The sequence below is a fragment of the Bos javanicus genome, unplaced genomic scaffold, assembly GCF_032452875.1.
Source record: "Bos javanicus breed banteng unplaced genomic scaffold, ARS-OSU_banteng_1.0 tig00002102_1, whole genome shotgun sequence".
Classification (NCBI taxonomy): domain Eukaryota; kingdom Metazoa; phylum Chordata; class Mammalia; order Artiodactyla; family Bovidae; genus Bos; species Bos javanicus.
The window spans coordinates 119,979-134,483 of NW_026894175.1; the positions used below are offsets into that span (position 1 = coordinate 119,979).

Below are 14,505 nucleotides of genomic sequence, written 5' to 3' on the forward strand. Positions count from 1 at the left end.
GAAGCCCAGATGATAGTCCTTGAGATGAAGGAACTAAGCAGCTGGTTGAGATGGCACCAAGGGGAAAGGTTGCTCTTTTTGTCTGCCCCTCTACTCCTTTCTTCCTGGACGCCTTAGGGGTTCGTCATGGAGATTTGAAATAAAGTTCACCAAAGTCATATGTGTTGAATCAAGATTTTGCATTTAACCATCTCTCAAAAAGGAAGAGAGCTTCACCTGCACATATTTCTTTCAAAAACGTCAATTGCTTTTCAATTCTGGGGTTTCTCTCTTGCCTTGTTCAAGTAGCCTTAAGAGTAAAAATCAACGAAAACTGCATAAAGATTCAAAGATACCAACAAAGGACAGCTTCTGTTTCTGAAATCATCTTTCCATTTAGTAGAACACGAGCTCTATTCTTTGTATTTGGCCTAGGGAATTAGCAATGTCCTGGTTCAGATGGCAAGGCATCCGCCCGCAGGAGACTGGGGTTTGATCCCTGGGTCGGGAAGATCACCCCGGAGAAGGAAATGGCAACCCAGTCCAGTATTCTCGCCTGGGAAATGCCACGGACAGAGGAGCCTGATGGGCCGCAGTCCATGGGTCGTATCAAAGTTGGGCTCAACCCAGCAACTACGAACAGAAGTATTTCCAAAGACCACACTCAAGTGTGTGTGTGTGTGTGTGTGTGTGTGTGTTTGTGTATCTCCTCTTGCCGTCTTGGAGTCTGTCTCGGAATCTTCATGTATTTCTGCCTCTGTATCTCCTGACAGCCAGCCGCTGGCCCATTCTTCTGGCCCCGGCCTCTGCCAGGTGCTCTGGCTCTGGCTGAGGAGCTTGCGCAGGCCAGCTGTCTCCCTTGGCGTGGGTGCATGCGAGTGTCTGTGTGTCTGTCTGTGTGCCTGCCTGTGGCTCGTCTGCTCTCACAGGAAGGTCGAGTGCTTGGCGGGCGGCGTGGGGGCAAAGGGGGGCCTCGGTAGTGCGAAGGGGCGGGGCTGAGGGGCTCCAGTCGATTGCGCCTCCCTGGGTCCAACTGTGTTTGAGCACCAGGCAGGTGCCGGGTAGGATGGGCACTCAAGATTCCCTGCGCCTAGGCCCGAAGGAGGTTTAGAGTCCAGCGGGCCACCAGGGTCGGGTCACGGCATGCCCCGAAGGTCGACACCTCTAGGGCCGCGTGGCCCTGATCAGCGAACCGGATCTGGGGGAGGCCCTGCTCAGCAAGTGCAGCCTTGCTTGGAGTGGCTGGGGGTGGGAATGCGCCAAGACCTCCGCACCCCTCAGCCCACCCCCCAGGCCCCACACGCAAGCACGCCCACCCTCCCGGTCACTGGGATGTCCTGGAAGCCCTTCGGGCCCCCGGGCCTTGCCAGGTGGTTGCTGGTCTGGTGTTGGCGGTGTTCGGTGGCGGGCCGGCGTCAGCAGGCTGGTGTCCTTTCGCAGGTCGTGCAGCTCAAGTACAGCACGCCCCCCAAGGAGAGGTGCGGCCTGTTGGCCCGACCTGCAGGTCAGAGTGAAAGGGCGGCGAAGAGCAAGGCTCTTAGGGTGCCCCACGGCAACCGCCTCTGTCTAGCTGACGCGGTTGCCGTGGGGTGGCATGTGTTTTCCTCTTTACAACCTGTGCTTGCTGCTCTTCCAGTTTAACTTAGGAGCAGCCCTTATTTTCTGCATTTCTAGTTGTCACCGTTCACTGGGGCTTTCCATGTGGTGCTTGGGGTAAAGATCCTGCCTGCCTGTGCATCAGATAACAAGCGATGTGGGTTTGATCCGTGGGTCGAGAAGATGCCCTGGAGGAGGGCGTGGCCACCCACTCCAGTATTCTCGCCTTGAGAATCCCATGGAAAGAGGAGCTAGTGGGCTACTGTCCCTGGGGTCACAGAGTCAGACACGACTGAAGCAGGTTAGCACACACTCAGGTTTTAGTTCAGCCACTCAAGTGTGTCCGACTCTTTGCCACTCCGTGGACTGCAGCACTCCAGGCTTTCCTGTCCTTCAGTATCTCCTGGAATTTGCTCCAACTCATGTCCATTGAATCATCATGCCATAGAACCATCTCATTCCGGTGGCATCCACCAGAGAGGTGGCTGGGGTTTGGCAAAGTGCCTGGTCCTGCTGCGTGGGTGTGAACCTGCCCTCACCACTCCCTGACCGTGTGACCGTCACTGTGTCCTCCTCTGTAAATTTGGAGGGGGCAACACCTGCTTGGGAAGGGGCACACACAGCATCTGGTATATAATCAATGCACCATCCATCGCAGCGTTGTATATATTAATAATAGGGATCGCATTTAATAACCTGCTCCTTTTTGTCTCTTGTCACTTAACTGTGCTCCAGAGCACATCTGCTTTACTTACCCCTGTAAATCCCACACCCAGCACAAACAAGACTCAACAAATTTGTGGCTGAAGAGGCAGGAACATACCCTGTCTTCAAGGAGATGAAGCCAAGCGAGATGAGGGCCTAATGATAACCCTGTGTGATGAGGGGACCTCAGGAGGACCTGCATGGCTGTGGGGTGGGGTGGGGGCATGGGCAGATGAGCTCCTGGGATGGAGAGGTGGCAGGAAGGAGGGCGGGCTCTTCCTTGTGGGGTGTCCACAGATTGTACTTCACCCCTCACTGATGAGCACTTAGGCAGTTTCCAAACACATGTCACTGTTAGGAGGAAACAATCATTGCCTAGCTCCTACTCAATTGATTTCGTACAATATGTTTCTAGCATTGGAGTACAATCATCTGCTTTATTCATTCCATGCTCCATCCATCCACCCATCCAGCCAGCCATCTGTTCATCCAACCATCCACTCACTAATCAATCCATCCATCCACTCATTAACTCATCTGACCATCTCAGACCCATTGAGAAGACAGACCCCTCTTCCACTCCTGCTCCCAGGAGGACCCCCAGCGTGAGTGACTGGAGCCTTGTGGGGACAACAGGGGAGACACAGAAGGGAGATGCCTGCAGGCCCTCCTCCCTCTGAACGGTGAAGCACCCACCTGGTCCTAATGCCTCCTTGTTGGGGTGTTCAGGACGGCCCTTTTCCTTCTTGAGAAACAAGAAACAAGGGGCTGATGGAGGACTTGATTGATGCCCTTTTTCTTTGGGGCTTTGTGCAGCGAGTCCTGCCTGCTGGTGCTGCTGCTGGGGTTGTTCCCGGGGTTGTCCTGAGAGCCTGTCGAGCTTTAGGGAGAGAAAAGGACCTTTCACTGGCACCCTCGTGCAAACACACACCCCTCCACAAGAGCTACTGATAGAAATGGGCACCCAGCAACACCCGCACCTCAACCTTGCAGCAGACAGTGGAGTCTCCTTCACCAAACACACTCCACACGAGCAATGCAGGCTCCGAGACACAGAGAACCACCCCAGGAAGTTGAGATTCTCTGCCTCGAGCTCTCCCCCGAGGAGGGCTTGACTCCAGGCCAGCTGGTGCAGAGGGCACTCCGACCCTCCATCAGGGTCACTGCTCAGCAGGTGAAAACGCTCCAGCAGAAGGCAAGCTCCCCTGCTCTGGGAAGTTCCCCCCACCTCCTGCAGGGTTACTGTCCCCGGCCATGGCAGGAGAGCGACGGTCACCGTGCAGGTCTGCTGGCCAAGTGACCACATGTGTCCTCCATCGAGTGCTGCCTGGCTCAGGACGGGAGCTTAGGTGGTGGCCTCAGTGAGGACAGTGTCAGTCACAGGAGGGGACAGAGTCTCCTGAGAGGATACCCCTGAGGAAAAGGGAGGGACCCTCAAGAGTGAACCTGAGAGGCACAGGGCCATCACTGTCAGGAACGTGCCCCGGGCCGGGCAGACCTCTACCAAGATCAGGAAGAAAGCTCCCACAGGAGTCAATCTGTAAAGAAGGACGTTTTCTAAAATCACTGAGGTCACTGAGCTCTTCTTCCCCAGCACCTGAAGTTCACCACTAAACACAGGCACTGAACCCAATGGTATTCCTTTAAAATCATCCTTGCAACTCCTTCAAGACAAGAGGCGCAGGGCTCCTGAAACTGATGGCGCGCACACAGGCTGCTTACTTGTGGGCATCCCTGAGGTCCTCGTGGGTGGGCTGTGTGCAGCGCCCCCGTGTGCAGGCGGTCCAGCCAAAGGGACCGCAGCGAGGCGGGGGTCGAGGTTTCACATTTGATGGTGGTCTTGTCATCTCCTACCTCTTCCCATAAAGCTGGCAGCTGAGGGAGTGAGGTAAGTGTCCAATTGGCTAACAATAGACTGTTTTGAAAATGGCAATCACATAGGCGTTACATTATAACCAGAAACTTATTTGAAAATCTATTAGCTATGCTTTCCCTTAAGTACACACACACAAAAAAACCCTTGTTCTAGCTTAATGCCATCTTAAAGGACTGTTTTGTTCAAGAGAAGCAGGGCTATGGGGCAGCGAGAGCATCCGATTGAGTGCAGAGACCCTGGATGGGAGCCTCCCTGCAGCTGGGCTCCACCCTCTCTAGAATCCAGTGACCAGATGGCCCTGCCAGGCAGGAAAGCAGAGCAACGCCAGCACTGTGGACCCTGCACGGCATGAACTGCCCTGATGAAAGGACTTTGCTCATTGCCAGATGTTGCTCAGAAGCACCACAGCTAGAGTACAAAACCTCTCAGCAAAGCCGTCCAGAACTTTCTGTTTGAAGGAGAAAAAGATACAGCTTGTGCCACCATCCAAGATCAATTGTAGTGATGATGCAGGTTACTGGAACCCATGACAACAAGAGAAACACAGAAAAGGTACCTAACCCCTCCACGAGAACACCATGTGCCTGGATCGTATTTCTCGGTAACATACAGACTCGGGGCTACTCACTGAAGTACTTACACGCAGTTTGAGTGTCATTCGCTCACAGTGGTTTCCATAAAGCACCCCCTGGTCTTCACTAAGAGATGATCTTGTATCACCCTAGAGGGGTGGGAAGTTCAAGAGGGAGGAGATATATGGGTACCCATGTCTGATTCATGTTGAGGTTGGATAGAAAAGAAAATTCTGTAAAGCAATTATCTTTCAACTAAAAAATAAACAAATTAAAAAAAAAGAGAGAGAGAGAGATGATCTCTCCTGGACTCCCAGCGTTTCTGCTGGTCCTGGGTGTGAGGACAGGAAAGACAGTGGTGGCAACAGTGTGGGGAACAGATTAACCCCTCACGGTCCAGACAGGTCTCACTGACACATCTGGGTGTGTGGTTAAGCCAGGGGAGGTTTTAGGAGACATGCATGGCATGTATTTTTATAAACAATAAGTGTGTTGTTTTAACCAACTAACCTGTGCCTTTTTAGTGGGATTCTGTAAAGAATACTGATCCCATGCAGTCCCACGGGAGCTTGGTGACAACAAAGTGACAGTGCAAAATACAGCTGAACTCGTTTAACAGCAGCTGGATAAACTGGGCACCCTCTCCTGAGCTCTAACAAGAACCCTCAGACAACAGAAGGCTACAAAGGCTAGAAATTATCCACATGGAACTGAACAGGGATCGATCTCAAATTCAAGTTAAAATAAGCATTTATAAAAATCAGAAAACAGCAACGAACAGAGCAGGGAAGTGACACACCTGGGTTGACTATGGACTCAGTGGAGACAAACACCTGCCTCAAAGTCAGGGACTGTGGCCAGCCCCTTCGCCTGGGCCTTCTCCTGAGGAAGGCCTCTGGGTCCACAGCCTGGCTGCCCTACCCAGGATGGGAGCCACACCACTGGTGCCCACATGGCCAGGATGGGCAGCACCGTGTCCACTTAACAGGAGGGCAAAGCAGGTCACAGAGCAGGCGAGTGGCACACCCAGGTCACCAACCCCAGGGGGACAGCGCTGGTCTGCTGTGCCCAGGAGAAGGGCTCCTGGGCACTGAGCTGCCTGAACTGGAGCACAGCCATCCCAATCCTGCGGGAAGGCCCAGGAGTACTCGGTCAGTGGGCTGGGAGCAGGAGAGGGACAAGGAAGGCCAGCCCTTGGGGCACTGGACTCCAACAACAGGGGCTCATCCAAGTGACCCGAGGGGAGAGGCAGCAAGCTCCCTCCTGATGCTCCCTCCATCAGGGATGCCGTGATGGACACGAGAGCCTCTGGAGGAAAGGTGGCTGGACAGCACCATGGTTAAGTGTCCAGGCTCTGATCAGACCAGTCCGCACCGTGCTGCTGGGTGTGAGAGCCTGGGCAGGGTGCCCGGCCTCTCTAAGCCTCAGTGTCTATGTCTGCTGAATGGGGATAGCAGCAATCTGGATCTCACCTGGGGCTGAGATGACAGACTCGGAAAGCACGTGCCTGGCACACAGAGTCTCCTGCACACTGCTACCCACCATCATTAAATTGGCTTCCCGCAAATCTAACATCTATGGCTCTGATTCAGTCATTTCTTACATGAAAACACCAAGCGGAAATTCCATGGTGGTCCAGAGGTTAAGACTTGGCACTTTCACTGCCGGGACACTGGTCTGATCCCTGCTTGGGGAACTAAGATCCCATAAGCTGTGTAGCATGGCCAAAAACATAAGTAAAGAACATTTTAAAAATAAGAAATAATACTATGTCTATTATAAACATGCATGAGATGATCAGAAGGCAAACAAGTGGGAGAAAGGCACACTGTTACAACTGTCCCAACGAATGACCTATTTCCAACAGAACCATCAGCACATTTTAAGTGGTGGGTGAGTTTCATCACTTCCATTAAAACGTCAATTATTCACCAGGACATAATCACACAGTGTTCATTCATGTTAAACGATAAGGACTCTTTAATACTTCACAGAGAAACAAAGGCGTGCTACATTACTAAATAGTTTACCTTTCGACACTGCTTCCTTAAATCACTAGGCTGATAGATGCATGCAAAGAAATGAAGAGAAACCAGATTCATTGCGACTCTGAAGCTAAAATTTCAAGAATCCGTAGAGGCAAATACAGTAAAGCAAAAATGATGGCAAACATGTAAGTGACATGAAGATTTACAGAACATATGACTGGAAGCAGAACATTTTTTTGACCACAGAAGATAAATAAGCTATTCAAGATTTACTAGAGAAACACTATAAATTATTACTCAGGAAGATACCATTCTATTACAACATCATGATTTATTAAAGCACAGCATTCTGTACAACAAAGGGCCTTAACAGGTGTCTATTCTCAGCCAAATTTCTCTATAAGTTCGTTTCTCTTAATCAAAAACATGTTATACTTTAAATTAGTAATTTAACTGATGAGGAAGTTACCATAATACCTAGTTTAACATTGAACAAATCTAACCAGCTCTTGGACATTAATGTAAAATCCTGACATAGAATTTGATTTAAAACTTCTCAGAATAAATTCATTAAAGCAAGTTCCCTGTGATAATATGTAAGAATGAAAGCTAGCATAATAGCAGGTGCAGTCTTTACATTTTATTAACTATAGAAGATACTTTCTTAACGAGTCTAATAGAGACATTAACTGTGCAAAAGCTGATGAGATTTACAGTCTTAAATACAAGCACCAACACAGAAAGGATATTGTGTCAGTTCAGTTCAGTCGCTCAGTCGTGTCCGACTCTTTGTGATCCCATGAATCGCAGCACGCCAGGCCCCCTGTCCATCACCAACACTCGGAGTTCAACCAAACTCATGTCCATCGAGTCGGTGATGCCATCCAGCCATCTCATCCTCTGTCGTCCCCTTCTCCTCCTGCCCCCAATCCCTCCCAGCATCAGAGTCTTTTCCAATGAGTCAACTCTTCACTTGAGGTGGCCAAAGTACTGGAGTTTCAGCTTTAGCATCAGTCCTTCCAATGAACACCCAGGACTGATCTCCTTTAGAATGGACTGGTTGCATCTCCCTGCAGTCCAAGGGACTCACTCTCAAGAGTCTTCTCCAACACCACAGCTCAAAAGCATCAATTCTTCAGCGCTCAGCTTTCTTCACAGTCCAACTTTCATATCCATACATGACCACTGGAAAAACCATAGCCTTGACTAGATGGACCTTTGTTGGCAAAGTAATGTCTCTGCTTTTTAATATGCTATCTAGGTTGGTCATAACTTTCCTTCCAAGGAGTAAGCGTCTTTTAATTTCATGGCTGCAATCACCATCTGCAGTGATTTTGGAGCCCACAAAAATAGAGTCTGACACTGTTTCCCCATCTATTTCCCATGAAGTGATGGGACCAGATGCCATGATCTTAGTTTTCTGAATGGTGAGCTTTAAGCCAACTGTTTCACTCTCCTTTTTCACTTTCATCAAGAGGCTTTCTAGTTCCTCTTCACTTTCTGCCATAAGGGTGGTGTCATCTGCATATCTAAAAGTCCATTAATTCTACACTTAAGAGGATCATTTCTTTATGTAAGCACAATCTCATTTATGAATTACACATGATATGTAGTTTAGGATCCATCTACATTATGCTTATACCTGCGTGCTGCTGCTGCTAAGTCCCTTCAGTCCTGTCCAACTCTGTGTGACCCCATGGACTGCAGCCTACCAGGCTCCTCCATCCATGGGATTTTCCAGGCAAGAGTACTGGAGTGGGTTGCCATTGCCTTCTCCTGTAAATGCATAGTGATACACCAATTCAAATTACTGCTATGGGGGAAAAACACCATTTAACGAGACAGGAAGACAAAGCACAAACCCGACTAAGGGGACTCATGCTGCGGACCACAGCACTGCTATGACCAGAGGAAGTGGGGGGACGGGGGAGGGGAGATGGATGAGTAAACTACAGCCTCGGGGGGCTGGGGGGGGATCTGGATTGAGGACGACTAAGCAGACAACAGGATGAGACAGGAAATCCAAACCAATGATGAAAGCAGACACACTGTCAGAGAACTCCAACAGCAAGGAAAACATACAGAACTGTTCTTTTCATAAATATTCGGAAAGAAATCAAGCATGAAACCACAGAGAAATCGTCAAAGAATTTTAAATATCAACTAATTAGCCAATGATGCAAATTATAAAAACAGTGTCAAAAGACCACAAAATGGACTAGTTACCACTTCACAGGCCTCTAAAATGATTCACGGTTAATTTAATTATAAGCTGACTAACAATGCAGCTAACATGAAATGGGTGGTAACAGAAAAAAGGGATAATACAAGTCCAGTTACAAAGCAGAGTGTTGTACACGTGATTTCATGGGGTAAACAGCAATGCACTCACAACACCTAAGCTAAACACCCAAGAAAGCTGGAACATGTGCTTTAGAGCCGCACACTTTGTCACCAAAAGCCCTAGGTCGTCATCCCAGTTTTAGACTTGGAAAAGTGAGGCAGCCTGACATCTTCCCTGGGGCCCTGGGGCACTGGGCTTTTAACCTGGTTTCACACGCAGAGCTGGCCGGAGTGCGTGGCCAGGTCCATCAGCAAGCAGACCAGTGTAGATTCTTGGTTTTGTTCCCACCGCATGCCCTGTACCCTGTAGCCAGGCATTCCCAATGGAAAATGTGCTGCACGGCTTTCCCACGCCATGACAGCTGCCTATAGTTACTTTCACAAAGCTGTCTGCTCCCTGAGAACAGAAACTTCCCTGCAGCTGCTGTGCCCAGCACAGGCCAGGCCCAACGTTACAGAGGCAGGCTCTGGCTGAGTTCATGATGACGTGCTAAGTTAGTGGTCCAAATATCAAGACTAATTTGTCACTGTGCCATTGTGGAATGATTAAAGACTAGGCGGTTTAAAAACTTTTAGACCTCTGAGCGTAGCAAATGTACCTGATTTTCTTCTGGGTATAAAGAGAAAAATCAAAAAACAAACAAAAAACAGCGTGCTGGGGGAGGGATGCGGCAGGGAGGAGGCAGACACATACCAGAGTCATGATGCCCAGCTGGTCTCCCTCCTGTGCCGGGCTGTGCCACCTCCTTCTGGGCTTGGGCAGGGGCGGGCAGGAGCCAGCATGCGAGGAGGTGGGAAGCAGGTTGAGGGAGCTCACTGATTTAAAACGACAGAGGCTGCCTAAGCTCCCCCTGCCCTCCCTGCTCTCAGTCTCCTCGGCCCGCTGCTCCGTGTTCTCCTTCTCTTCTTCGATCAACCTAAAATAGAATAAAATGCATCACCTGCCTTTGTCAGCAGAGGAACCTGTCTGGACAATAAATTTGGGCTGGCATTCTGTGTCATGATTAGCAAATTCCAGAAACAGTTGCTCAATGAACATCTCAGCCAAAAGGTTCTACGTTTCCTCTTTTGAATATTCTCAAACTTAGAATAACTTAGCGTTGAGTCTTACTGGCCCCTGATCATTCACGCTTGATTTCACTTATTTACTCTAACCTTCTGCAGGGACCCTGGTGGCAACTCTCTTCCTCTGAGGAGATACCTCAAGTTGACAACCCTTACTTCCCCTGCTCTCAGGGCAGAGATGCATGTCAGTGCCTCAAGTCTTTTCCACTGGGAATCAGGAACTCTGTATAATCAAAACAGCAATTCACAAACAAGCTGCAGTTTCTAAACACAAGTCTCCAGACCAGATGAAGTGCTGAGTTGATTTTTTTTTTTTTTTTAAGGTTGTGTATATACAAACGCATCACTTGATGAAGTTCTCCACCAGCTTTGTGTGAGTTTCTGGGTTCATGTCAATGTGCTGCATTAACCTAGAATTCACAGTTTCTGCTCTTCTCCCCTAATGTGTGGTGGATGTTTTTATATAGCAGTTTAAATACACGATTATGCAAATAAAATGACTTTCAAATTAAAATACAAGATTCTTACAGACAGTAAACTCTCCAGCTTCACTTCTACTCATACATCTTGAAAGTTTTTCACTGTTGATTACAAGTTGATGGACAGAATTTACCATTTACATCAAGTCAACTTGTCGCATAAGGAAAAATCACTTTTACCTGACAACTTGCTGTAAAAATAAAAATATTAATATATAACCATTCCATACTTCCTGCAGGGATGCAGAAAGATCATCTTTCTGAGCTCGTCTCTGCTCAAACACGGCCCACAAAGCTGTCTGTCTTGGCGTCAAATGGGCAGGCGACACCACCTGCGTTTGCTGGTTGTCCCGTTCACCCCCTGCCTTTCCCCGGGATCCCCGCACTCGGCCGACAGGAACGGGCACCTCAGCCTGGGCTGACGGGGCGAGAACAATCTGAGCAGCAGCTCTGCCTGGTCCTGTGCAGGGTCACCAGCCTGCGGCCACTCTGAACGTGGACTCGGGACACGGGCATAGCTGTGCGGGTGTGGCACCAGGCAGGCCTCGGGGCCCCCAGCCACCCGGCCGCACCCAGACCCAAGGCCCCCTGCTCACCACGAGGGAGGCCTTTGGATTCTATCCCGTTTTGAAAATTGTTATAACTGCCAAGATGGTGTCTAAAGAAAACATCTTAAATATACTGATGAGATGTGAAAAACTCAAACACATGTCCTTGGACCACTGTCTTACAACAAGCCAATCTTCACACTGCATTAAGTTAAAGAGGAAAATGCAGATCTGAGTGGGAATTTGCCAACCCCAAAACTCCAGCTTTCACCAGGTGGCTTTTCACCAGAACGTGGGGGGCTCCGAGGGACACAGGAGGGTGCACGGGCCATAGGGGACACCGCCTCGGCACCTCACCCACCTTGGGGCTCAGAGCTGACGGGGAACACCCCACAACGCCCCCCCACAGAGTGCTGACACCACACCGTGGATAGAACGCCCTGGCTGACCGAGCTCTATAAGCAAGGGCAATCTAAAAACTGAAAATTCTTGAAGCAGACCTGAGGTCAGGTTTCTTGCTATGGAACACTCAGATGTCCCTAGAAGACAGCTCTTCAGAGAAACCGAGTTTCTGGGGAGCCGAGTTCGCAATCACCCACTGAATCTCTTCATTGATGGTGTCCAGCTTCTCCTGAAGCATCACAGTCAGAGTCTTGGCATTGGCCTGCCCGCTGGGCGACAGCTGAGTGGCCGAGCTGAAGAGGGTGACCCTGTCGCCCTCGTCGTCAGACACGCCCTCGTCACTCTCAAACGCCTGGGCCACGTCGGCCAGCATGCTCGCTTGCTCCGCGTGCTCCCAGTTCTGCTCCTTCAGGGTCTGCATCTGGGCACGAGAGGACCACGTCTTGTCAGCAACATTCAGGGCAGCTCAAGTCTATCAGGAACTGAACCCAATTTTACATGGAAACCCTGACTCTGGATAAATGGGCCATGTTCATGAGACACTGCCATCTCTTAATCGAGCAGGACTGAAGAAACGGGCAGGGGGAGAATCCAGTTCCTAGATGGCCTGGTGACACCTAGGACGGCAGGCATTCTATGAGGTTATTCAAAAGGGTGGGCTGATGGAGTCAGAGACAGAAACTGAAAATTACAAAAATACATCCATGCCTCCATCAGCCAGGCTGGAGGAAAATAAGAAAAAAGAACCCTTCAGCTCGGCAGCCACTGGGTCCCTATCAGCAGTCATCTCTGGTACCAGTTCACCAGAGAGTGCCATCCTCGCAGGCTTCCAGCCCTCCATTTCCCAGGCTGGTCTGAACACCCACAGACAGGAGCGAGCAGGGTCAGCCAGGAGACAGGAGGGCCAGCCCCCCTGTGGCTCTCCTCTCGGGGCACAGGCCCTAGGGCTGTTCTGGGGGACGGCCCCTCGCACCACAAGGGTGGCTCTGTCATCAGAGACACACGGGAGAGGGCCCACGGGGCCCCGTCCCGCCCTCCGGCTCTCACACCTCACACCCTTCTCTCTGAAAACGTCCCCCCTGCCACACTGTCACCCAGGCCCTGCCTTCTTTCCCAAACATGACCTCAAAGGAACTGAGGGGCAGCCTCGAGGTGCTGGCTTGCTGGCTCCCTGTCCCCTGTGGCCAGTGCCCTCGCCTCCTGTCTTCATCACAACCCCACCCCAGGCCTGGGCTACCCCCTTTGCTGGCTCCAGGACCACCTGCCATCATTCCTGCTCCGCTCTAGCAAACCAGCTGCCTATGGGTTCACCCCCATCAGCCCGGTCAGCAAATCCTCTCCCTTCTCTCGCCTTCCAATAGCACAAGGGGAACCAGCAGAGTCCTCCTCCAGGGCTCCCTGCAGCACCCACTGTGGGTCTCTGAAAGCTCCCTGGGAGCAGCCTCTATGGTCCCCTCCCGCCCGGCTCCTAGCTCTCTGCCAGCAGGCGGTGGGTGTGCCCCAACCTGCAGGGCAGCTCCCCGGGGGTTCGAAGAACCCATGTTACCAAGCCCCCTCCCCTCTTTGCCCTCCCCCACACCCGCCCCAGCATGTCTCTCCCTGGGATCCAGGCCCTGCCCTCCCTGCAGTTATTCCTGTCGCTTGCACCCCTTCTCAACCTTGGAATGCAGGGTTCCCCACAGCTCTACCCTTGCACCCCATCTCTCTCCACGGGCACCCACCTGGTGACTTTACCGTGCTCGTGGCTTTCAATGCCATCTGTATGCCCACGACCCCAAGTCCACCCTGAGCTGAGTGAGTCCTCTCCCGGATGCAGGCCGGAACACTCAGCTGCTCTCCTCACAAGTCCCTGGGACACCCCATGGGCTTGTCCACCTCAACAGGGCTGAGGCCCAGCTCTTAGCTCCCCGTCCCGGCAGCCCTCCTCACCTCAGGAAACAGGCTCTGGCCTCAAGCTGCTGAGGCCTGAGCCCGGGCTCCTCCCTGATGCGGCCCGCTCTCTCCCTTGTCCCCACTGGTTGACACGACCCTTTTTCTATCTCCAAGTGGCTACTTCTCTTCCTGCCTCGGGGTCTCTGGTTCAAGGTCACCCTCCTGGTGTCACCTTGCTGGCCACCCTGTTCACACACAATCGTCCCCTCCTCCTTGGACAACTCGGGCACTCTGGTCTCCTTTCCCTGCTCATTACTGTTCGACAGGCTGTGCGGGTTTAAAAAGGGGTCCACAAATTCTTCCCTCCTCCTCCCTTCAAGCGGCAGAAGGGGCAACTCCTGCTCAGCCCCTAAGCGAGGCAGGACTGTGCAGCTCACTCTTGCAAACAGAAGTGAAGGTGTGCGGCCTCAGGATCAGGGTGCAAAAGGCCCCGGGCTAAACCCCACGCTCTGGCTTTCAGAGGGTGTGCCGAGGAGAGTCAGGCCATATGGGAAAGCCACACGGCAGGGACCTGGGCCTGTCCCCAGCAGCCAAACGAATCTGAAAGCCTGCCATCCAGCCCTGGGGGCCTTCCTGTGTCTGTGCCCTCAGGAGGCCCTGAACCAGGCCCGCCTGCTACAATGCACAGGCACTGGGGACTGTGAGCTGCTCCCTAGGAAGTCATTAAGCTTTGCAATGATTTCGTTACGTAGCAGTGGATAAAGGACACACACGGTTTTTAATTCACTGCTGGAGTCCTACTTCTGACCATGTCTGGCCCAAACTAACTGCTCACTGAATATGGAAGCTCAAAACACAGACATGTATGAACAAACACATGGCATCAATGAGGTGAAAAGATAAAGGCACTTAAACTCCCAATGAGAATTCTTCTCACTATAAGCTGATGGATATGTGTATCCATTTACTCGTAGGATGATTTCAAAACTGTGGTAATTAGTACCATGCTGGGCCTCACAGTAGGCCACAAGTTATCCAAATTGGTTATTTTAAGAAAAAAAAAGCATGCCTTAAAAGTAA

At 51.1% G+C, this 14,505-nt stretch overlaps 1 protein-coding gene and 1 long non-coding RNA gene across 5 annotated transcripts in view; both read right to left on the reverse strand.

The window, feature by feature from the left end:
* Positions 1–4,662: 4,662 nt before the first annotated feature.
* LOC133244047 (uncharacterized) overlaps positions 4,663–14,505 on the reverse strand; it is a 30,312-nt gene continuing 20,469 nt past the window's right edge. For 2 of the 4 annotated variants that reach the window (XR_009735268.1, XR_009735270.1), the window contains exons 4-5: positions 11,652–11,974; positions 9,337–9,976 (exon numbers count right to left, since the gene is read on the reverse strand). Coding sequence is in view for 1 of the 4 variants with exons in the window: in XM_061410726.1 (XP_061266710.1) it covers positions 4,713–4,877; positions 9,754–9,976 (388 nt within the window). In the remaining 3 variants the exon portion in view is untranslated. Of the gene's footprint in view, positions 4,878–9,336; positions 9,977–11,651; positions 11,975–14,505 lie in introns of those variants that run through there. The other 2 variants (XM_061410726.1, XR_009735269.1) reach the window with 2 other exon arrangements.
* On the reverse strand, positions 4,943–7,478 carry LOC133244048 (uncharacterized). Its single transcript, XR_009735271.1, has 2 exons — positions 5,877–7,478; positions 4,943–5,827 (listed from the first exon to the last, which is right to left on the reverse strand). It is a non-coding gene; the product is annotated as an uncharacterized LOC133244048 (long non-coding RNA).